This window comes from Vitis vinifera, chromosome 1 (assembly GCF_030704535.1).
Source record: "Vitis vinifera cultivar Pinot Noir 40024 chromosome 1, ASM3070453v1".
NCBI lineage: Eukaryota > Viridiplantae > Streptophyta > Magnoliopsida > Vitales > Vitaceae > Vitis > Vitis vinifera.
In genome coordinates, this window is record NC_081805.1 from 5,445,840 (window position 1) to 5,471,529 (window position 25,690).

Consider the following 25,690-nt stretch of genomic DNA (forward strand, 5'->3'; position numbering starts at 1 on the left):
TGTAAGGTTTTACCAGAGGGCTGAATCTAGTCTGAGCCCATTCAAAAAACTTAACATAGTTGCACGAAATTCTGTATAGAACTTCAATGGGTGTTTCCAAATATAAATAAACAAATAAAACAATGGCCACAAATAAGATTCTAGCCAAAATTCAATTAGTTGTTTTTGGTGTTTGGAAGTTCCCAGTACCATTTTTCCAAACCATTTTTAAGATATTCAAACTTCTGGGTACCATTTCCTGTCCAATCTCCAGTTGCAATCATAGAATGCTTACGGCTGAGGCAGAGCTGGTATAGGGAGGCCTGCCTCATACGAGCAAGTGTCAAAAGAAGCTGGTGTAGAGAGGCTGCCTCATATGAGCAAGTCTCAAAAGAAGCATCATCTCAGTCCCAGCATTATGTGGGATATGTCATTTTTAAAGAGAAACTCCAGAAATTATTAGAAAACTAAATGGGTTTCATTTGCTTACCTTTCATAGTTGCTGGACCTCACAATGCTCAATATGGACCTTTCTCCGAATATGCTCTGAAAAGGGATCCCTCAGCTACTAGTCAGGTTAACATCTCTTGAATTCTCAATGAGTTGATCCTTTGTCAGCACAATGGTTCTTTTCTGCATGCCTATGAACCCATGGCTAGTTTATGAAGTCTTGAGGAGAAGCTTACTTTAACAACGGTGTTGAAAAGAAGAAAGTGGAAAGAAAAAACAGAAGAGAGAAAAAACTGACCTGAAGAGGGCCATATGACAGGGCAAGTCTGGACTCAACTAAGTGCTTGTGCCAAATGGCTTTCTTTTGAAACCATTTGGCTGCTTAGAAATGCTGAATGAGTATGTTGCAGCCCACACCTTGGGTCATGTTTCACATCAGTTGGACCCAGGATACAGAATCATGCTGTGAAAATCTAATGCATGAGAAAATTGGTGTGAAAGAAGAAAACAAGACCCCTCCAATGAGATTTTAAATTCTTAACTACCAAAATTATACAGGACTCCAGATTATGAAACTGGCCAACCTTTTCATTTCTGTGTATGTAAAACATTATCCACAACATAAAACAGAGAACATTAGTGCAGAGAATTTAGTTGTGCACTTGGACACATGAAGTCTATACAAACTCCATTTCTAAACATTTTCAGACAAGTGATAAAAATACAGCATATCATCCTCCATCTCTAGATGTTCCCACCAGTGGAAGATCTTTAAATTATACTCAAATCCAAGTTCTCCATAATTGAAATTATTTCCCAAGCAAGATTCACATCTGCCACTGACCAAGTGCAGCAAAAAAACACCGCTGGTTCTTTTTGAGGGCCATCGGTGGTTCTGTAAGGGCAGATGTCCTTTAAACATACAGAGATATGGATGGAATCCACTTGAAGATGTTGACCAAAATCTTGGATGTTCCCTCCTAATTTGGTTGCAAGTTTTGCAAATAGTAGGTGAAGCCAAGAGCATTCATCAGATGTGGAAACCACATTCTTTGATAAAGCGAAATCCATGCCTTTGGTCCTTTCCAAGTTTCCAATCTGTACAGGGCAACAATAAGCAAACTGAACATCATGTTTATCCTTCCCTATCATGAGGAGAAGCTCATTCTGGTGCACAACCTTTGCTTTCTTGCTTTTCTCCACAATCAAGATCCCTTCAGCTACCCTTTCATCATGCACCTGCAGCACTGAAGTGGCTTCGGTCTCTTTAGAAACCAAGTTTGATTTATCTTCTGAAATGGTTTTTACAAACTTGAAATTTGGATTCAAGGAACTCCGAATAAATGTTTTTGAGGTATCTGCTTTCAGCCAACAAGTTGAAGGAATGCACACGGTATCATTATTTGCTGGATAATAACATTGGATTCCTAGGTCAGACTCAATTTTTCCTTTAAGAGAAGCCATCTTAGGCTTCTCACCATGTACAAGTATTACATGCTTGGGGGAGAGAAATTTGACCAGATCCATAATCCCTTTGGCGTCTGTATGAGGACTGAAAGACAGTTGATGAATCTGCCAACATAAGAAAAATTGTTCAGAATAATTATAGACAATGCATAACTTCTTAACACAGGAGAATTTAACAGTGTACTTTGTGAAAAGAAGGGCAAAAAAAGAAGTTAGAAATGGGCATTTGAGTTTTGGACAAAACAGGCATATTTTGATCTTTTTAGTGGTGAACGGGGCACAGCTTCAAACTGTATATGAGCAAACTACTTCCTATAGAAAGTTTTAGAAAGCAAAACAACTGTCCCTTCATATGCACCCATGTTTGCACGTATATGATACTATTCATGAGATAACTAATGTATATGACACTTCATTTTATTTAAAGAGCACTACTTATTCCTTTTATACAATTGTTATTTCCAAGACCATGACTCTTCACTTATGTTTCTGAGTGGCACCCAATACTTGTGTCAGACTATGCTTATTACACCTATAATATGCAACATGGACAGCAAAATTGCCTCTGGGGCATGCAAAAAAGTGGCAAGGGGTTTGGGTGAGGATGTGGGAGGTTCCAGGTTTGAGTCCCAACAGGGACAAGAAATTGGAAAAAAAGAAAAAAAAAGAAAAAAAAAATCTTGTTAGTGAAACCAAAACCTGATAATTGAGTAATGTTTTGATTGCTTTAAAGTGGAAATTTGTATGGGAGATGAAGACAGAGTAATGAATCTTCCATTCTCAAGAAAGAAGACATCAGATGCAGTCAAATCACATATCTGAATAATGAACTCACAAGTTCTAAGAGCTAAGATAATTTTTTCTGGATAAGTTGAAGTCCTATGTGAAGAGAGAGAGAGAAAAGGGAGAATCCCTAATTATTGTTATTGAAAAACTGTAAAGAATACACATTGGACTTGGGTATATATATACATGCTAGTGGGACCCACAATACAGTAAGAAAAGAAAAGGAAAAGGAAAAGTAAATAACCTAAATAACTATACATTATCTAACACTCCTCCTCAAGCTGGAGCATATATGTTATATGCACCAAGCTTGTTACAAATGTATTTAATTCTAGGACCTCTAAGAGATTTAGTAAAAATATCTGCTAGTTGATCATTTGAATTGACAAAACTAGTCGCCACACATCCTGATGCAATCTCTCTAATGAAGTGATAGTCAACTTCAATGTGTTTGGTCCTTTCATGGAAGACTGGATTGGATGCAATATGCAAAGCGGCTTGGTTGTCACAGATGAGTTTCATCTGTTCATCCTTTCCAAATCTCAACTCCCGAAGAAGATGTTTCAGCCATATGAGTTCACATGTTGCTAGAGCCATAGTTCGATACTCGGCTTCAGCACTAACCACTATATCTTGTTTCTTACTCTTCCAAGATATTAGGTTACCTCCAATAAAAACACAATACCCGGAAGTGGAACATCTATCTGTGGGTGAGCCAGCCCAATCTGCATTTGTGTAACCAACAACTTGGGTATGACCTCTGTTCTCGTACAACACACCTTGGCCTGGTGTGCTTTTGATATATCGAAGAATACTATTTACAGCATCCCAATGGCTATCACATGGTGACTATAGGAATTGACTAACAACACTTACAGGAAAAGAAATGTTTGGACGAGTAATGGTGAGGTAGTTCAGTTTACCTACAAGTCGCCGATATCTCCCAGGATCTCCTAAAGGCTCCCCTTGTCCTGGTATAAGTTTGACATTTGGATCCATAGGAGTGTCTACCGGTTTACAGTCTAACATACCGGTTTCTTCCAAAATGTTTAAAGCATACCTCCTTTGGGAAAGAACCACACCGGAACTGGATTGAGCTATCTCAATCCCTAAGAAATACTTGAGTTTCCCCAAGTCTTTAGTCTGAAAGTGGGTGAAAAGGTGTTGCTTTAGGTTCTGAATACCATTCTGATCACTGCCTGTAATGACGATGTTGTCCACATAAACTACCAGATAAATACACTGCCCCGAAGAGTTATGATGATAGAAAACGGAATGGTCTACTGTACTACGGAACATGCCAAACTCCTGAACAACAGAACTAAAACGGCTAAACCATGCTCGAGGAGATTGTTTCAAGCCATATAGAGAACGGCGTAACCTGCACACTAAACCAGACTCCCCCTGAGCAACAAAACCAGGTGGTTGCTCCATATAAACTTCCTCAACAAGATTCCCATGAAGGAAAACATTCTTAATATTTAACTGATAAAGAGGCCAAGAACGCATAGCAGCCATGGAGAGCAATAGACGCACATAAGCTATCTTGGCAACAGGAGAGAAAGTGTCACCATAATCAGAACCATAAACCTGAGTATAGCCTTTAGCAACTAAGCGGGCCTTAAGGCGATCAACCTGACCATCAGGGCCAACCTTAACTGTGTAGACCCAACGACAACCAACTGTAGATTTACTAGAGGGTAAAACAACAAGATCCCAAGTGCCATTGGAGTGTAAAGCAGCCATTTCATCTACCATTGCTTGTTGCCAGCCTGGATGGGAAAGAGCCTCAGGAGGGCTCTTGGGAAGAGAAACAGAAGATATAACAGAAACAAATGCAGAATAGGGTGAAGATAATCGATGGTAACTCAAAAAATTGTAAATGGGATGAGGATTACGAGTAGATCGATTACCTTTCCGAAGAGCAATGGGTAAGTCAGTAGAAGGAGGCAGAGCCGGGGCAGGAGAAGCCGAAGGGATAGGAGGTGAGTCAGCAGGTACCGCGGCCAAAGAAGGAGGAACAGCGACACGATGATGGCAATGATAAACCTGAAGTGGGCGAGAAGGCACTGCATCAGGTGGGGAGATAATGGGAAGGGGTAAGACTTCAGAAACAGGAAGAGACTTAGAGGTGGAGAAAAACAGTGAGTCCTCAAAGAAAGTGACATCAGCGGAGAGAAAGTAGCGATGAGTCTCAGAGGAATAACAACGATAACCCTTTTGAAGTCTGGAATATCCCAAGAAGATGCATTTTGTGGCTCTGGCAGAAAGTTTGTCCTGTCTAGGAGTGAGAATATGAACAAAGCAAGTACAACAAAAAACACGAGGAAGAAGGAAATAAAGTGGTTGGTCAGGGAAAAGAAGGGAATGAGGAATCTGATCGTGTAATACAGATGATGGCATACGATTAATCAAATAACATGCTGTAAGAACAGCGTCCCCCTAAAAACGAAAAGGAACATGACTATAGAGAAGGAGAGTACGAGCTGTCTCAACAAGATGTCGATTCTTACGTTCAGCTACCCCATTTTGTTGAGGAGTATGAACACAAGAAGACTGATGAATGATCCCATGTTGGGACATAAATAAAGTAAATGGTGTAGAAAAATATTCTCTGGCATTGTCACTGCGCAACACATGAATAGAAATATTGAACTGGGTTTGGATTTCAGCATAAAATTTCTGAAAAATAGAGAATAACTCAGCTCGATTTTTCATTAAAAATAACCAAGTACATCAAGAATAGTTATCAATGAAAGTGACAAAATACTGAAATCCTAAAGTAGACGCGGTCCGACAAGGACCCCAAACATCAGTGTGGACAAGTTCAAAAGGAGACTTTGCTCGATTATTCAAACGCTTTGGAAACGAGAAACGAGTATGTTTCCCAAGCTGATAGGACTCACACGCAAGCGACGACAAAGATGAAAAACTAGGGACCATTTTCTGGAACTTGGACAGACTAGGGTGGCCCAGGCGACTGTGGATGAGGAGGGGAGCATCAGTGGAAATGCAAACTGCAGGTGAAGGCGAGGTGAGGTGATAGAGGCCTTGAGACTCACATCCTATGTCAATCTTCTTCCCCGTACTCCGATCCTGCAAGGTCACAAATTTATCAGAGAAAGTGATAGAACAGTTAAGAGTGCGAGTTATTTTGCTGATGGAAATAAGATTGAAAGGACACTCAGGGGCATAAAGGACAGAATGGAGAGGTAGGGAAGGAGGAGGATGAGCGAAACCAAAACCTTTAGTCATAGTTTGAGAACCATTAGCTAAAGTAACAGTAGGTAAAGCAGAGGTAGTAGTAATAGAAGAGAAAAGATCCTTATTACCAGATATGTGATCAGAAGCGCCAGAATCTAGAATCCAAGGCCCAAGAGAAGATGTGTGGGTAAGACAAGCAGAAGCATTACCAATCTGGGCAATAGAAGCAACAGAAGCTGACTTGGTGGCCTGATAGCGGAGATAGTCGTCATACTCACTGTCAGTGAGGAAAATACCCTGAGATGTGGAGGAACTGGGAGGCTGAGGCGACTAAGGATCAAATGACTGGGCCACGTGGGCAGTGCGGGGAGGCCACCCATGTAACTGATAACACCGATCACGAGTGTGGCTAAGCTTATTGCAATAGGTGCAATGAGGACGTTGGCCTCTACCTCGGTTACCACTGCGTCCTCCTCGAGAGTTAGTTTGAGAAACTAACATAGAAGAATCTGAAGCGTTATCAGATGGCAAAGTCTGAGTGGAGGAGATACGGAGGAGGCGAGCAAACACATCATCCAAGGATGGAACGGAGGAACTGCCAAGAATCTGATCGCAGACGATCTCAAGATCTGGACGGAGGCCAATAAGCGTAAGAACCATGAAGAACTTGTCAATCTGTATGCGTTGATCCCCAACATCAGTAGTAAGAGGCATCACGGTCAAGAATTCCTCCTTAAGAGAGACAATCTGGCCAATATAAGTAGATAAATCCATGTCTTGTTGTCTGACATTGACAATAGAAGAAGCCACCTTATAAAGACGTTGGATATCATTCGTGTATAGCCCTTTCGCCTGATTCCAAAATTTAAAGCATGTTTTGTAAGCCCGAAGATGATGCAGAATCTTAGGATCAACTGATTGCCATAACACAATACATAATTGTGCATCTATCTTCCTCCATTGTACTTTGTCAACCTTAGGGATATCCGCCTCCTGCGTAACAAGGTGATCCTCATAACCTTGACCCATAAACCAAAGCTCCACAAAGGCAGACCAGGACAAATAATTTTCACTGCCAACCAATTTCTCCGAAGTAATCATAGGAGATCCAGATATGACAGAGGAAAAAGGGGAACTTTTAGTAATCATATCTACTTATCTGGTGAATGAAATACGTTTGGATCGAAGAGAGCCCTAATACGGCTTATCACGGACTTCCTAAGACACGTGCAGGGCTCGGGGTGGAGAGGAAGTCACCGGAGGTCGCCGGAAAGGCTGTTTAGAGGGCCGACGGAGACAAAAAAACCCAAAAAAATGCACTTTTAGGGCTCAGATGACACAAGCGTAGATGGAGGGTGGCTAGACGGCATCAGGCGAGGCTGGAGGTGGAAGCGCGTGGCCGGAAAATGCCCCACGCTCCCTCATGCGCCGGCGCGTGAGATTCAGGCCGCCGGAGAAAAGACGCGCTTGGCCGACGCGTGGCTGGGATTCTTCCTCCGGTGCATTGAGAAAAGTTGAAGATCTCCTCCTCGTGCACTTGATGGTATGGTCGGTGTTGGAAAAGGACTTCGCCGGGGAAGTCGCCGGAAAAGGTTGCCGGCAAATTCGCCGGCGGTGAGGGTTGATCGGAAGCTTTAGGAGATGGGAAGGGTGACCGGAATGAAACACGGTCACTGAAAGATTTCCCAGAATGGATTCACGGATAAATCGGAAATAATTAGGGTTTTTTTCTCCCTAGGCTCTGATATCATGTGAAGAGAGAGAAAGAAAAGGGAGAATCCCTAATTATTGTTATTGAAAAACTGTAAAGAATACACATTGGACTTGGGTATATATATACATGCTAGTGGGACCCACAATACAGTAAGGAAAGAAAAGGAAAAGAAAAAGTAAATAACCTAAATAACTATACATTATCTAACAATAATTATAAAAAGAATTATGAAAAGAATGAGAGTCCTTCCAAGGAACAGCAGTATCAAATCAGTACAGGATGATCAAAAAGAAAGAAGAAAAGGAAAGAAAAGAAAAACCACTCTACTTATTCAAGGATGAAGTGGGAACATTAGTTTCAATTCAAAATTCTTTATTCAGGGTACTAAAGGCAACAGTTCAACCAAAGCTTTCTGCAGAAGACTAGATTCACACACCCAATCAATAGCAAACAGAGTATGCTATAGCTCATTCATGAAATTCAGGAACATAAAGAAATGGAAGATCATGAATCAGATACTTCGAAACAAAGCTAACAAAACTAACTATATAAGCTATCTCAACTCCTAGGTTCTCACAGCCAAACCTACCTAGATGCATCCCAACGATCCTTTCAAGAATGACACTTCACTTGTCTTTCAGCCAAGGGAAGCATTAAGAGCTGCCAAGCAAACCCATTCTAGTATATTGAGAAAATGAAGTTAAAGTTTTTTAGTATATCAAACAATGTTGTCACCTAGGATGAAAGAAGAGCCAAGCCTTGACATCGTGTTTAAGTTACCTCATACACAAAATTTATGCAGCTGAGAAATATTAAGCAAGGAGTAACTGAAATTTAAGCATTTTCAGAATACAGCTCCACATAAGTTTCCTCTTCATCATGTTTTACACTTCTCACTTTTCCTTTTCTTTGAAGTATTTATCTGGGCTGAAGGTCTTAAGCATAATAATTGGCACAGAGAGGGGACTAATCAATGCATGTCAAATTCATGGACTTTAAACAAAACATCAATTGGATTATACTGGGTCACAAAGTTAAACTTCGGTTAGACTGAACAGCTCAGGGAGTGGAAATAATGGAGTTCGATGGTAAAACAGGGCAAGAAACGTTTATAATTATCATGTTTGTGGATTTCATTTTTCAGTTTGTTTAACTTTTTCATATATTGGTGACATCATCAGAAAGAAGGCTTGATACAAGTACCAAGGAAAGGCTACATTAGCAAGCACACTAAAATAATGCCCATTTATATCACTGCTCTAGAAGGCATGGATTTTTGTGCAAACTTCATCCAGAAATTGGCCAAATACTTTGATATGTATGGTTGAATCTGTGAAATCGAAATCATCCTTCTATTCCAGCAACATTTTAGAGATCAAAAGGATGAGGGAAAGGATGAGAAGAGGAAAAAAAAGGTTGACCATCTTATGCCCAAATAGTAGGTGAGCCTTAAATTATTCCTATACTGTGTTGGAGAACTGACACTCCCAAAGTGCAATCATGAAAAGACAATAGTTTCAAAGATAGCAGGAAGAGGACTGCAGAGAACCTGTCAGACCTTTCTCTCTGGCTTTGTCTTCACAAATTCAATATCGATATCAACAAATTAGAGGAGGCCTTTCAGTAGATTAAGTAGGCTTAAGAGAGACTAAGTGACAACCGAAAAAAGCTTGAAGCAACCAATGCTGCAGATAACAAGGTCAAGATATACAAAATAAATCCTGAAATAGACTACCTGAGGACAACATACCCACTGTAGATAGATTGCCGAGAGGACAACCAACCCAATCTTGTTAGATGAAGTTGAGGAAAACCTGATATAGGTTTACTAAATCATGAAACATATGAATGCAAAATTGAACAAGAAACTAGATCACTGTAAGCCTGGGAACAGGAATTGGGAGGTTAAAATATCATCTCTCAGCAGAAAGCACAAAAGCTCGATGTACATGCATATTGCAAATGATCCAATAGTGTGGAAAGGTAGGATGAAAACACCCAAGGTTATAGGATAAACTAACAAGCATGTGGATTTGGCTCCCTTTGCAAAACCAAGATCCAAGGAGCCTCTACAATGAAATTGGAAGCACATAGGATACACAGCTGGAACTCACAACACATCTAAAGTATGTTGAAGGAAAATAGTCTAAAAGTGCTATCAGGGTTAGATTTTTGCATTGAAAAGGAAAAAGGAACTTAATTTGGTCACGGGTCTCAAACCAGTCTAATTAACACCGGTCATTCAGAGCAGCAACTCCAAGTCATGTAACTGTAGAACAAGTTGTAGGGAAAAGTTCACTGTGAATTGTTTAGACCACAGCCAAACCACCAAGTTTAGCAAGATAGATCCATCCACTGACCAATACCAAGGGCAAAAGAAACAACAGGCACTAGTCCAAACCAAATCACATACTGATGTAATGAAATCAGTTCATTTCACACAACCAAATACAGCATACAAGCCCCCATCAGAACCACATTATTTTGTCAGTCCCAAGAAAAATAAATAAATGCTTTTGTGCATTGGAACCATCGAAGTAAGAGAAACCAGATTGATAGAAGTTATAAGCAATGATAGAAAAATCCATTAATAAATTAGTAGATCATGTTTCTTAAATATTGATATCCATTCATTAAAGCACTAAGAGAAGTATATATTGGATAAAAATTGATCTATACAGAAAAAACACCATTTACAGATGCAAATGGCTACTAAGTATCCTTTGGTAGCAATTAATTTATTATCTTGACTAATGAAAACATAAGTCTTCTCTCCTCTCCTCCAAGATGAAACCAACATCCACTCCCCCACCCCACCAAACAGAAAAAAGAAAAAAAGAAAAAAGGAAAAAAGAGACTAATCACTAGGCAAGCATGAGTAAAAAGTGTTCAAGCTCAGCTGCTCAAGATAAGAGCTGAACCCATGTCTGTGCTTCCATCCCCAGGCACTATAAAAATGAAAAATTCTGCTTTCACAAAGTTTTAACTTTTGAGTACTTCTAGGCAATAACTAGAAAAGCCTACTCACATACTTTCAACTGAATAAATATTTCCAAATTAGGGATTGAATTTATCCTGATCCAGAAACAGAAGGGAAAGGGAAGAAAAGATAACAATAAAATAACATGAAATATAAAGAGAAGATGTTAAACGTATACTGAAAAAAAAGTTCTAGAGGGGGAACATGAGTATGAACCTGGCATCGTACGCTAATTTGGATGTCTTTGTCCAAATCAATTTTCGTTGGTTTACCCGTTGTCAATTTGTGTCCTATAGTTCCAGCCAAACAATACCTAGAAAAGCAAAAGAACAAATAGAGATTGAAGTAAATGAAAATCATAGCTTAGAAGCTTACAATGTTTACACAGGACTCATGCTAGTAGTTAATATTTTCAGGTAAAAGAGTACAGTATGTGATCTCAAACATGGAAATAAGACTTAGAATGGATTTCCTCAAAAGGCAACTCACTGTCAAGATTCTCCCAATCACTTCTGGTTTATTCAAAACAACATATTTGTTGCACCAAGAAAAGTTTACAAATGGACAACTATAGTTAACCATTACAGAGAAAAAGGTTATACCTTTCCAAGGGTTTGGCAACAGTCCTCGAGGAGGGGCATTGTGTGTGCCATGGGGCAGAGGGTGTTATCCTAGCAAGCTTCATGGTCATTTGGCTTGAGAGGAATCCAGGATTTTTTAGGACAGGAGGTGATTGATGGTTAACCTATGGGAGAGCATACGCTTTCTCATGACTTTTTGGATGCCAGTGGGAGAAATACATTTTCTCATAAGAGGAATTCCAGGATTTTTTAGCGCATGAGGATCTTTGAAGGTCAATCACTAAGGAGCTTTCTGGAGTCCCTCTAGGATTATTTGGTTTGATCAGAGATAGGTTTGCCTCTCATGTAAATACCTGGGAAAGATGGAGATTAGCAACCTCATATGGAATAAAAGAAGTGGTATAGTTGAGCTTTCTTTAAGGCACCTCATTTTCAGTGAGCAATCAAAGTCCTGAACTAGAAAGCTAAAAGATGCCAAAGAGTTCAGTACCTTCAATCTTATGGTAAAGGGGGATTCAGGGATAGATAGTTCTTTCTGAGTGAAAATTGCAGGTCCCTCAAGAGTTTTGGAGTGTTCAATTTCTTAAAAGTTTAGATCAACAAATCAGGAAGCTGATATGTACAAAAAGAGCCATGTAGGGAGCTCTGTTTTTCTTGTTTTCTCTAATCTGGTTGTCTGCAGTACACTTTCTATTTGCAAAGACCTCTAATCCTTCTTTATACATATTTTTGGTATTTAATACAAATGCTACTCATATATATAATAGAGTCTTATGTTATAGAATGTATCAATCCATAGAATACGAAATGTTTAGGAAGAACCATCCGAACCCCTTCCTCTTTATTAGGAAAGCCACCCTCAACTTCCAAGATCTGTAAGGTTATTTGACTAATTCTTTTATTCAAAATGAAGGATGTAGTGTCCTTCGGTTGATTGAAAAATGGATTCGATAGATTCCTTGACTCAAAGAAAAATTTAGTCTAAATTTTGATGGATCGAAGATGGAGAATAAAAGTGCTTCAGGATAGGTGATTAGGGACTCTAATGGAATTTATAAAAATGGCAGCAAGTAGGCATTAATGCATCAATAATCATTGCGGAACGTATAGCTTTAAGAGATGACGTACTAGCTGCAAGGAACAATGGATTCCTTAATCTAGAGATTGAAAGCTACTCTAAAATAGTGGTAGATTGTTATAATAAGATGGGCAACATTCCCAAATCTATTAAGATATTAATTAAAGATATTTAGAAGATAACTTAGGAGTTAGACACTTACAAATGTGACAATATTTACAAGGAAACAAATAGAACAACAAATTATTTAGTTAAGAAAGGTATTCATAAAGCAAAGTCTACAATTTAGAAGTCAAATTTCCTTAGAGAAGTTATAAAACTTGGGTTTGAAGATTGTTGTGGTTTATCTTTTAATAAAGTTTGTATATATATTTTATCTTGTAGTCTCTTCCTTCCAGGATAAATAAAATCCTTTCTTGTCCAATTGTGATTAATTTATAGCATTAACCATTTACAGTTGTTTGGTTCCTGGAGAAATGGCAGATATATTAGTGATTGCCTATCACGCTTTTGGTGGTAATGCTAAGGGCAAGGTAGTTTAGCAAAAGGATTAAAATATTGGAAAATGCAGAAATATTTGAATTTTACGAAATAGACAAAAATTGAGAAAAAAATAAAGATTAAATAGAAATTGATCCAAAATTCATAAAATTATTGTAAAAGACTCTTAGAAATGATAAAACAAGCAACAATATACATATTGAAGCTATTTTTTTTTTTTTTTTTAAAAAAAAAGATAAAACATATAATGATAAAATTTGTAGCATTAAACAATAATATGCGGTGCTTGAAAATATATTTAATGTTAAAATGATGATCTACCTAATTTGGATATATTTGAGAATATAAATAAATAACGATATATGTATACTTATACTTATTTTTTGTTTAAAATTTTTTATAATTTTATTTAGAAGTTTTTATTTCTCTTCTATCTAATAATTATACACAAGATATAAAAAAGACTTATTAAGAAGATTATTATATAGCTTTTATACTTTGCACGATCAATTTATTAGAATTTGAAAATAAAAGAATTAAAATTAATTAACTTATAAAGTTTAATTTTTAATAATTCATCTTCTGTATGGATGTAAAACTAATATAATATAAGTATATATATTTATATATGGTTACATATAATCAAAGGCCACAATGGCTTGGTGGCAACAAGCCACCCATTCTCAGTTCCTATTTCATAAGTAATAAAAATTTTAAAATATGTCACTTCACATCTGATGTGTGCATGTAAAAGCAGGAGAAAAGAAACAAATTAGAATAAAATCATGAAATATCCTAAAATTTCAAAGAAAAATAAAATTTTTTTTGAAGAAATATTAGGAAATATTGGATAAATATCGTCAAATTTCAATGGGACCGACTTACCATCCTTTTTTTTTTTTGTTTTCCTTTTTGTTATCATTCCATATTAGATATTTTGCCTAAAATATTGATGAATTAAATGGGCAAAGTTGGTTGAAATACACAATTATCATATCAGTAGTATGACTTGACTTGGCAACGTTGGCAATTGATATGTAGAATAAGGGGATTGCTAACTAGATATTTTCACTCCATGATTGTCATACGAGTGGAAGCATGACTAGTTTGTTAAATAGAAAGTTCAAGGCTCTTGCAATTTACACTTTAATTCATTCATATCTATGATCCTAAGATGTTAGGTGCATGATGCATTGAGTCAATGGACTTGTTAATTCAAGAAAGGACTCTAGGAAGAAATATGTTCTTAGCTATTAGCATTTCATGATAAGAATCTTAACTTGATAGTTTCATCCAAATTGAATTGCAAAATATTTTTTATTTTTTATTACATGAATGTACGTGTTTTGGAAAAGAGCAGTTTGCTATGATCAAATGTGGATAAACCATAGATTTGAGAATGCCTAGGCTAGTCAATCACTAAGGTGGACAGTCTTGATTTTCCTCAAATTCACTATTATTATGGAGGGTCTTGCTTGTAGTTGTTTAACTATTTTTTTTTATCTTAGCTTAATCTTATCAATGTATTAGAATGTAATCATATCCTTGTAACAGTGTTCTGTTATGAATGTTCTTTGCTTTCTTTGATGAAAATATTATAATAATGCCACCTCACTATATTGGCAACAATTTCACTCACTATATTTTCAATAATGCCCCTCCTTTGATGAAAATTTACAACAATGTCAACTCACTATCATAGGGTCATATTATTTTGGATAAACTATAAAAATCACTCTTGTACCTTCAAATGCGTCTCAATTTAGCTCCTACACTTTTTTTTTCAGCAATGTAGGCCCTAAATTATACCCAAATGTTAAATAAATCATTCTATTAAGATTTTCCACTAACAAAAATGGAGAAACCCATGTGACAAGCACAGACAATCGCATAAATTTTTATATGATATGTTTGGATATATCTAATTTGTTTAGGCACTTTTTATTGGGTTCATCCATTCATTTTAACAAGGTATTTTAATATAAGGGTCTATTTAACATTTGGGCATAATTTAGGGTCTACATTGGTTCAAAAAAAAGTTTAGAAGCTGAATTGAAACAAAGGTGAAAGTATTTTGTAATTTTTGCAATTTACCCCTTTATTTTAGAACATTATGGTTGTAATAAGGGGCTAAACAACCCTTTCTTAATTTTCAGAATTTTTATTAGTTTTGACACTCTCATAATGGTCAAGAGAGCCAAATTTTAAGATACTGATTTTTAATTCTTTTCTAAATTTTGAAAAATCAATAATTTTAATCAACTAAAATTAGTGTGTAGTTTTACAAAGAAAAAAAAAACAGAACTCCAATAATAGTTAATTATATTTTTAATATTGGTATTTTAAATTTGAAATTCTAAATGCATCCAGTGTGACAATATTATTATGCAGTTTAGCACTTACATAAAACAATTTTTTATAAAATATGACAAATACCAACATTTTAAATCAATATACTAAAATTATTTCAAATTGTAAAGATTATTTTATATAATACAAAAAGTATAATATACCTATATTTGTATTTTATAAATTTATATTTGTTTGGCCTAGGCTTTGTGTTTTAAGGTCAAGAAAATCATTATGCTTTATATAACCATGAATTGTTAAAGAATAACAAAAATAAAAAAATAAAAATAAAAATAAATATACTTTCTATTAACTTGTAACCATAGTTGTTAAAAGCTTATGATACATGATATGATACATTTTTTATGGATTAAGTGAATCTTACAATAGATAACAATACATGATACTATATGGGATATAACGATACAATGATACATACACCTTCAACAATTTTTTAAACAATCAAATTAATTTTTTTTCCTCTTATAAGAATTACTATATTAATTAAAAACCAAACAAAAACCAACTCTTTCCCAATTCCTCTCTAGCCCTTTGTAAATTGTGTGTAAATTCAATAGTAATTAATAAAAGTAAAAGTTTCTACTCTCATTTTATTTTTTGCTTTGTTTATATTGTTTTATTTTTTTTTAGCCTTTAAGGGGTATAAGGGGTAAAAAGATAAAGAAAGGGATATGAAAAATGTTTAAGTCAAAACTTTTCACTTTTACTTCTTAATATCACTTATAACATGCATGGATCCAATTTCACCAAAAAAAAAAAAAAAATACAGACCAAACTCTAGTAGATTTTATAATATTAAAATAATTTTTTAAACTAAAATTTTTAGTCTTAACCCTTGACTTGCAACTCATTTCTATCAAAAAATAGCATTGTTAGGGAGACTTTGTTTGGTTCAAAGGGGGGTATAATGATACAATATAGGATATAACAATACAACAATACATACACATTTAACTAGTTTTCATAATTTAAAAAAAAATCAAATTAAAATTTTTTTTCCTCTTAAAAGAATTATTATATTAATTTTTTAAAACGCATGATAAGGTTAGACATTGATCATAAAAAGGAAAGAAAGGTAAAACAATCCTATATAAAAAGCTATATTCTTGTGGTCACATGTCATATTGGAAGTTAAGTAAATTTATTGTTACAAAAAATTTAAAAGAATTTCTATTTGAATGATTTAAATGTTCAGATTGAAAATGATGGTGGTTGATGAAAAAAAATTACATAATATATTAGTTTTACAATTATAAAAAATTGAAACTTTGAAGATGATACTATATATATATATATCAATAACATATGTAAGTACATATGCCTAGTAAAATTTAGAACTAAAAATTTTATCTAAAATTTCAAAAGTTTATCTTTGTGAGTTTTGTGATAAACCTATACATTAAATTCATAACTGTAGTATTCAATGTTTCCATATAGTATGATATAGTTTAAAATCATTAAATCCAACTATTTTTCATGAAATTAATTATATATTATTCTATATTTAATGCTTCAACTATATATATATATATATATATATATATATATATGTACATGAATGCATATTTTTTCTATTTAATTACTTACTGCATGGAAAACTTACAATACACGATACTAAAATAATAGACAAATGACACACAAAACATTTTACAAGTTAACAACTATGCTTGTAATTATATATATATATATAAAGAAAGTTATGGATTTCACTTATTTTTTCAAATGATTATTAATCAATTTCAATAAAAAAAAATATGTTTGATTTTTATATAATTTATGAGATGAAATTTTTTAACTCTTTTCTATATAGAAATAAATTAATTTTTAGTGTAATTGTACATTTGACATAAAATTATACATTTTTAAAAATTTATGTTATTGGACCTCTCAGGAAGATGTTGGATCTCATGATATATATACATATAAATCCAAAATTAATCCCAAAATTAGTAATATCTTAGTACATACCATACAAGAGATCATAGATTAATCACACAATTGACACAAAATTACACTTTTAAACTTTAGAAACTAACAAGTCATGCTATAATATCTTAGTACATACCATACAAGTAAGAACTCATATATTAATCACACAATTGAAACAAAATTACACTTTGTAAACTATATAAACTACCAAGTCATGCACATTGTATGTGGACATGCTTAGTATATATTTGTCGACATGTACATATACCTATTCACATACACAAAATTGATTTTATCAATCAAATAAAGGAATTATTAAGCCCAAACTTTCCTTTCATCATGCACATATGACATTCTCAATCAATTGTAGTAAGGATTCTGTGTAAAATAACTAACTACCATAAAAATCATTAGGCACTACATCACTATAGCTTTGTCCCATCAACACACTGATGTAAGTTCATGGTGCTACAACATGGAGCAATATTTCAAGGCAAGAGTCCATCATGGATAGAAAAATGAGCCTTGAACCTCCCAAAATTTCAAGAAAACTGAGTGTAATCATAATTAATATATAGTAAACTGTATGATTGGATAAAAAAGACACACTAGGGATTGAAAACTATTCAAAACCATAATCAACCAATTTCAGTTACACATTTAAATACCAAATTTTCAAATATTGAGACATAACAACTTCTATGATAAGCCAAAAATCCATTCACACGCACACGCACAAAATAAAAAAGTGATAGCAAGAATTTTTAAGTTCTGGTACATATGCCAACTCTAATTAAATATATATATATACATAGTCATATTGTATGTATATGATAACTTTTTTGAGAGACAACGTTCAAAATATACATGGTCACAATGGCTAGTAATAAGCATGGTTTTAAAAACTGGACCGGACCAACTGATCCAACTGTCTGTCGGTCACGGTTCCAGTTAATTGAGTCAGCCAAGGGTTGAACCGGGATCAAACCAAATGAACCGGCGGTCAGACCGGAAAACAGGACGATTCAACCATTTTATTTTTTTTTCTTTCACCCCATCAAAACAACACCGTTTTACTTAGTATAAAAGACTTATCTTCCCTCCCAACAGCAAACCATTTTTGTGAGTTTCTTAAACTTTTTTCATTTTCCTTTTTTGAACTTTAATATTTAATATCTTTATATTTTATGTTTAATATTTAATGTCTTAATTTTTTTGTTGATTATAATTTATGCTATGTTTAATATTTAGTTTTTATAATTTTTTGTCTATTTATTACATATTGAAATTTTAATTTATTGAAATTATTGAAATTCTAATTTATTGAAATTTTTGTAAATTTATTTATTGCTATTGAAATTTGAATCATTTCCATATTTTATTTAGTTTAGAGTTTTAGACTTTAGATTTTATATATATTTTTTACTTTATTTTCATTTTTTTTTTATATTGATTTTTAAACTTTTTTATTTGAGTTTAAAATTTTATATTAATTTTTAAAATTATAGATTTTTTTATTTTAATTGTATTATTTATTATGGATAATATGTTAACAACTCTTTGATAATTTGGTCATTGTTGGTTTATTGCTCATATTTGGATGTAGGGTATCAATGGTTTGATTATTTGATAAATATTGGGTTGATTGACATTATGAAAGTATAACATCTTATATTATGTTAGAGATATGATTGATGACTTCTACGGGTAAAAAAAATTGTAAAAAAACCTCAACAAATAGAGTAGATGCTGTCAAAATTTAGATAGAATTTATTTTTATTTTTTTAATAATATATAAAATATATATTTATGATGTCACCGGTTTAACCGTGGTTCGACCGTCGGTCTAACCAATGAACCGTGAACCGGTAACTTTTCCGGTTCAATGACTAGTCCGGTTCTAAAAATATTGGTAATAAGAATAACTAAATTCTACATGCAAAGAACAATGATAGTTGTTGGGATGGATGATTAAGAAGGAAAGAATAGAACTGCAAATGGCACATTTATAGAGAAACATCAATCAAGAACATAAATTTAAAAGCTCGACTAGAAGATATGCAATATTGCACGAGTCAGAAGTGCTGTAAATAAACTTTGATGGATGTTCTTTAGGTAACCTAAGGCAACTTGGTACTGGTGGAGTCATTAGAGATCATCAGGATACAGTGACAAAGACTTACCCTAAGCACGTAGGTAAGAGATTTGCTACTGAGGCTAAGATTCCAGCTTTGTTGGACGGTCCTGCAAGCTAATGCTTTGGGCCTTTCCAATCTTGTAATGGAGTGAGATTCTGATGTAGTCATATGGGTTAGGGTGCATTTAGGAGCTAGATTCCTTGTCATTATTTGATTTCTGATGTTGTCATTTGGGTTAGGGTGCATTTAGGAGCTAGCTTCCTTGTCATTATTTGATTTCTGATGTTGTCATTTGGGTTAGGATGCATTCAGGAGTAAGCTCCTTGTCATTATTTGATTTTATTATTTGGTTGAGTTGTAACTGAGGCAAGGTAGTTTTTTCTTGTGCATCTCTCTTCTATTTTGGCCTTAGGCACCTTGTATACATCATGTATACTTTTGTGTGCTCTTTGGTAGGCACTCACAATATAATTGCTTTTACTATCAAAAAAAAAAGAAGGAAAGAGGCTCACGGTCCTCACCCCATCAATCAAGTAGCAAACCTATAAGCCAAAAAAGGAGTGAAATGTTCGGTGTCTTTTGTTGAGGACTCTTTACCTCCTTGAGGTGTAACTGGTGTTTGTGTTATGCTTGCTCTTAGATTTTTGTGGTCTTCCTCAGTTGACCAGCTTTGATCAGATTTGAATTTTGTTGTAGGATGCCTTATCCTTCTCAATCTTTTTAATTAATAGCAAAGATGTGTGTTTCTAGTAATAAAAAAAAAAAGAAAAAAGAGGGTAGATAAAGTTCAACGTGTTGTAAGGCAGCAAGGACACAGATTGAGTTTGTGAGAAGGTCTATAACTTAAATAGAAAACATGGCCCAAGATACATCAGAATACAGGACAAGGATTCCTACTGCAGATAAGGACCCTAACCATTAAGTCTCTCACAAGCTCTTGTAACCTCAAGAAAATGTCTGAATATCAACCAAATCTCATAAAATAACAATGAGAATTCAAACAAGAACACCTATATCTTTTTTAAGCATTAGAGAATTAGCAGGTAGTGCATTGGAACCCTATATTTTTAGCATTTTACCATTATTGGTAAGGTCAACCATTTTCACATTCCAAGGCACAGCTTTATCAAATAGCCACAATAAAGGTCCAGTTAGTAATAGTAAAATATGGAAGTTACCCAGGTAGTGTAACAAGATTCATTTCAGATGGAGCCCAAAGCTTAAAAACCTCAAGAGAAAAACCACCACTGATCATCCCGGGTGTGGCAAAGAGAACACAGGGTCCAGGAGCATTTATAAGAGAGCGGTCAAAACTCCGAACTGCAACATCAGATAAGCAATTAACTAAACCAAACAACGATTAACTATCATGCAATCCAATAACCCAATATCAGTTATTATGAAGCCAGCATGAGTTAAACAAGGGCTAGGAGAGCCGAGTTAATGGAACTAAAATCTTAACAGAAAATACTAATCAACTGGTGATACTACTTATAGCAACAAAATTAATTAAGTTGTATTAAAAATGGACACACACACACACACACATATATATATATATATGTTCATGTCATTGAAAATACAGTCAGCAACAATAACAATTCAGAAGAGAGAATGTAAAACAAGAGGAAAAGGAAAGACAGTATATATATATATATATATATATATACTGAAAGTAAAATGAATACAGCTTAATCAAAGTGAAATGCTGCTGTAAGTCTCTAAACTTTGCAGCATGATCACGATTAGTGTCTCAAATGTCTATGATTCGAAATCAGTCGGTTGTAGTGGAGAGAAAGATTTTCCAGGTGAAGTCTGAAGATTACAATGGAGGAAAATGGCTTTCAATAACAGAGAGAAGCCAAGGTTTTGTGGTTTCTTTAGATTTTGGAGAGGAGGAGACGGGTTGGCTAGTGGAGCAATTAGAGAAAGCTGTGGAGTTGGAGGATTCGAGGGGTTACATTCGGAAAATGAGGGGCAAGACCAGGACTCATATGATGGAGATATGTTTTAATAGCAGAGGGTGTTATATGAAAATTACAGAATACAGTGCAAAGAGAAAACCTTTGGTCTTAGTTGTTCCAAGAGGTGTTAATGGCTGTGGGTGGGAAAACCTCAGGAAGGTGATTGCTTCAGTCCAAGAGATCTCTGTTCAAGTTGGGAGAGAATCGCAGGAGACGCAAAACAAGCTTCAAGAGAGTAAAGGAATGTACAGAGGTGAGAGGACCTACGCTGAGGTGGTTGCAGAGAAAGGAACAAGGAATGGTGCAGGGATGCCAGTTGGAAAATGGGCAAGAGCGGTGGTTTGTGAAGGCAAAGGAGAAATACGTGACTGGTGTGAGGTTGGAAAAGCTATAGCGAGAAGGGTGGGGATGAAAGGAATGGTATCTGTAACACCCATTTCTGCTTACAAAGGGTGTTTTTTTGTGGAAAATGCAAGGAAAGCTCAGTGGTTTCAAGAAAGAGGTAGTTTCACAGTGAGAGGAGAGGTTTTTGCTCTGAGGAGATGGTCGCCAGAAGAGAACTCAGTGGTTAGGGGAAAATTTAGACGGGGGTGGCTGGAACTAAGAGGTCTCCCTTTCCACCTGTGGGATGAGGTGCAGTTGAGTCACGTTTTGCAGCAGTGGGGGAGGGTAACGAAGGTGGCAAGAAACTCCTTGAAGTTTGTTGATTTGTCGAAAGTAACATTGCGGGTGGAAATGCTTCCAAAGGTCGTGCTTCCAGCGCTATTAGAGGTAGAAGATGGAGATCGGACATACACGGTTGCAGTTACAGTCACCGGAGAAGATGACGGAGAAGACGACGGAGGAGACTCTATAAAGCCTGAGTCGAGTCGTAGCAAGGACGAGCTGAGGTCAGCCGGGGGTTGCGTCTTGCAGAAGCCACAGATGGTTGAGGGGCTACGAGCTATTGACAGGACCAGTGATTGCCAAAGATGGATGCCCCGTCATCGTCTCCATTTTAGCTCTTCAGATTCAAAATCGGCTAAGGGGGAGAAAGGAAAGGGAAGATGGGTGTTGGGCCCAATGGCGGGAAGTAATTTCGGGCCAACACCAGACGTCCTTGAAGCCCGATCTGTTTGGGCCCAAGTTGGGGAGAAAGGTTTTTGGGCCAATAGCGGGTCCAGCCCATAAAGGATCTTCAAATGGTGGCCCAGCTGTTTCTTCGTCTTCAAAGCTCCAAAGACCAGGGCTCTCTGCAAAGAATAAAGTGTCGGAAGGTCTTCCTCAAGTGTCGTCAAAGACGAAGGGATCTCCAGTCTCCGTGAGGCGCAGAGCAAGAAGTGGGCCGCCGAGTTTTGACGAGGCGTTTTCTTCCCCGAAGCGTAGCTTTGAAGGAGGTGGCTCACTGGAGACAAATCGAGACATTTCTCGGGGCAAATCTCACTCCAGAAAGAGCGATTTCTCCTCTGGTTTGGAAAAATCCAAAGTATCCACCGGCGAGACAGAGGGAGAAGAGGGGATTTTGCAATGCAAATTGATCAATGAGGTGCGTAATCCTTTCTCAGTTGTTTCTGAGCGAGATCTTCCTCTGTCTGGGGCTTTTGAGCCAAATCCTATTCCCGAAACCTCGGTTTCTTTGGTTCATCCTTTTTGTGTTCACTCTTCTTCTTCGTATCCGTTGGAGTCAAGCCACGCTTTTCAGCGTGGGTCTGTTTCTATCTCTCCTGTGGTGTATGATAACCATCGTGGTGGTGCGTCCTGTTCGAATGGTGTGGTGGTACCCCTAGAAACCTCTAACCAAAAATCTAAAGACCGGCCTTTCCTTAGGGAAACTCTTAGCAACCTTGAGGTGCGTGGTGCCTCAGGTGAGGCTTCGTTCCCAGTGCAAGAACCTTCCACTCTCCCACTGGAAGGTTTTCAGGTTGAGGGGCTTACGCCTCGGAAGATGGTCAAGGTTCAGTCAGTTCTGGAGAGTTTGAGGGTTAGAATTGTCAGGGATAATGGGAAAGGAGTGGAAGGAGAGAATAGGAATCCTCTCTCTGCGGACAAGGTTTATTTCAGAAGAAAGAAGAAAAAGGATTCTGGAACTCGAGGAGAGGATTAGTCCTGGGTGCGGGTTGTGATGGGTTGTGATTGTTCTCATGAAGATTTTAAGCTGGAATACAAGAGGTTTAGGTTCTAGGAAGAAAAGGAGGACTGTGAGAAGTTTTTTAAGTACTCAAAACCCAGATGTGGTGATGCTTCAGGAAACAAAGCGTGAAATTTGGGATAGGAGGTTAGTGAGTAGTATTTGGAAAGGTAAAAGCCTGGATTGGGTTGCTCTTCCTGCTTGTGGGGCATCGGGGGGGATTGTGATCTTGTGGGATTCAGTTAAGTTCAATTGTTCAGAGAAGGTGTTAGGATCCTTCTCTGTTACTGTAAAATTGAACTCTGATGAGGAAGAGTCTTTTTGGTTAACCTCAGTGTATGGCCCGAATAAGACAGTGTGGAGGGAGGACTTTTGGTTGGAGCTTCAAGATCTACATGGTCTGACTTTCCCAAGGTGGTGTGTAGGAGGGGATTTTAATGTGATCAGGAGGATATCTGAGAAGATGGGTGATTCTAGGCTAACTGTCAACATGAGGCGCTTTGACGAGTTTATAAGGGAAAGTGGTTTGTTGGACCCCCCTCTTAGGAATGCGGCTTTTACATGGTCAAACATGCAAGTCGATCCTATTTGCAAGAGGTTAGATAGGTTTTTGTTCTCTTCTGAGTGGGATTCTTTTTTCTCTCAAAATATTCAAGAGGCCCTTCCTAGATGGACCTCTGACCATAGCCCAATTTGCTTGGAAACTAATCCTTTAATGTGGGGGCCGACTCCTTTTAGGTTTGAGAATATGTGGTTGCTCCATCCTGAGTTTAAAGAGAAGTTTAGAGATTGGTGGCAAGAGTGTACGGTTGAGGGTTGGGAAGGTCACAAATTTATGAGGAAACTAAAGTTTATTAAATCAAAGTTGAAAGAGTGGAATACAAGGGTCTTTGGAGACTTAAGAGAGAGGAAAAAACATATTCTTACGGACTTAGGCAGAATTGATAGAATTGAACAAGAAGGGAATTTAAATCTTGAGTTGGTCTCGGAAAGGATCTTAAGAAGGAAGGAGTTAGAGGATTTGTTATTGAAGGAAGAGGTACAATGGAGACAAAAATCTAGGGTTAAGTGGATTAAAGAAGGGGATTGCAACTCTAAGTTTTTTCACAGAGTGGCCACTGGAAGAAGAAGCAGGAAGTTTATAAAGTCTCTGATTTCTGAGAGAGGGGAGACTTTAAATAACATTGAGGTTATTTCTGAGGAGATTGTAAATTTCTTTGGGAATCTTTATTCCAAACCCGAAGGTGATTCTTGGAAGATTGAAGGGATTGATTGGGCCCCTATTTCTGAAAAGAGTGCAATTTGGTTGGATAGGCCGTTTTCGGAAGAGGAGGTTCGAATGGCAGTTTTCCAATTGAATAGGGAAAAGGCCCCTGGCCCTGATGGCTTTACCTTAGCAGTTTATCAAGAGTGTTGGGATGTGATAAAAGAGGATCTCATGAGGGTGTTTTTTGAGTTCCACACTAAAGGGGTAATAAATCAAAGCACGAATGCGACTTTCATTGCTATGGTGCCTAAGGAAAGCCAAACTTTCAAAATCTCAGATTATAGACCTATTAGTTTGGTTACAAGTTTATATAAGATAATTGCTAAGGTCTTATCAGGGCATTTACGCAAAGTTCTTCATGAAACAATCTTTGGCTCGCAAGGAGCCTTTGTGGAAGGGAGACAAATTTTGGATGCTGTATTGATAGCCAATGAAGTGGTGGATGAGAAAAGAAGGTCAGGAGAGGAAGGGGTAGTTTTCAAAATTGATTTTGAGAAAGCCTATGATCATGTGGAGTGGGGTTTTTTAGATCATGTGCTTCAAAGGAAGGGGTTCAGCCAGAAATGGAGATCTTGGATGAGGGGCTGTTTATCTTCTTCTAGTTTTGCTATCCTAGTTAATGGGAATGCAAAGGGTTGGGTTAAGGCCTCTAGAGGATTGAGACAGGGAGATCCTCTTTCTCCTTTCCTTTTCACTCTAGTAGCAGACGTTCTAAGTAGGTTGATGATTAGAGCTGAGGAAACTGGGATAACTGAGGGTTTCCTTGTGGGGAGGGATAGGACTAGAGTGTCCTTGTTACAGTTTGCTGATGATACCATATTTTTCTCTAAAGCCTCTTTGGATCTTCTTCAAAACCTTAAGATTATCCTTCTGGTTTTTGGGCAAGTATCTGGTTTAAAAATCAACTTAGAAAAAAGCACAATTTCAGGTATTAACACTAGGCAGGAAATGTTGTCTAGTTTGGCTTTGGTTTTGGAGTGCAGAGTGTCAGAGTGGCCTTTGTCTTATTTAGGCCTTCCTTTAGGAGGGAACCCAAAGACAATAGGATTTTGGGATCCAGTGGTTGAGAGAATTTCGAGGAGGTTGGATGGGTGGAAAAAGGCCTATTTGTCTTTGGGAGGGAGGATTACTCTAATTCAGTCTTGTCTGTCTCACATCCCTAGCTACTTCCTTTC

At 36.5% G+C, this 25,690-nt stretch overlaps 1 protein-coding gene across 1 annotated transcript in view; it reads right to left on the bottom strand.

Annotated features, from left to right (window-relative positions):
* Positions 1-25,690, bottom strand: part of LOC100261060 (cleavage and polyadenylation specificity factor subunit 3-II) — a 65,742-nt gene that overhangs the window by 7,769 nt on the left and 32,283 nt on the right. The window contains exons 11-13 of the mRNA XM_059736252.1: positions 20,356-20,497; positions 10,797-10,893; positions 1,210-2,001 (exon numbers count right to left, since the gene is read on the bottom strand). Of these exons, the coding sequence (XP_059592235.1) occupies positions 1,210-2,001; positions 10,797-10,893; positions 20,356-20,497 (1,031 nt within the window). The remainder of the gene's footprint in view (positions 1-1,209; positions 2,002-10,796; positions 10,894-20,355; positions 20,498-25,690) is intronic.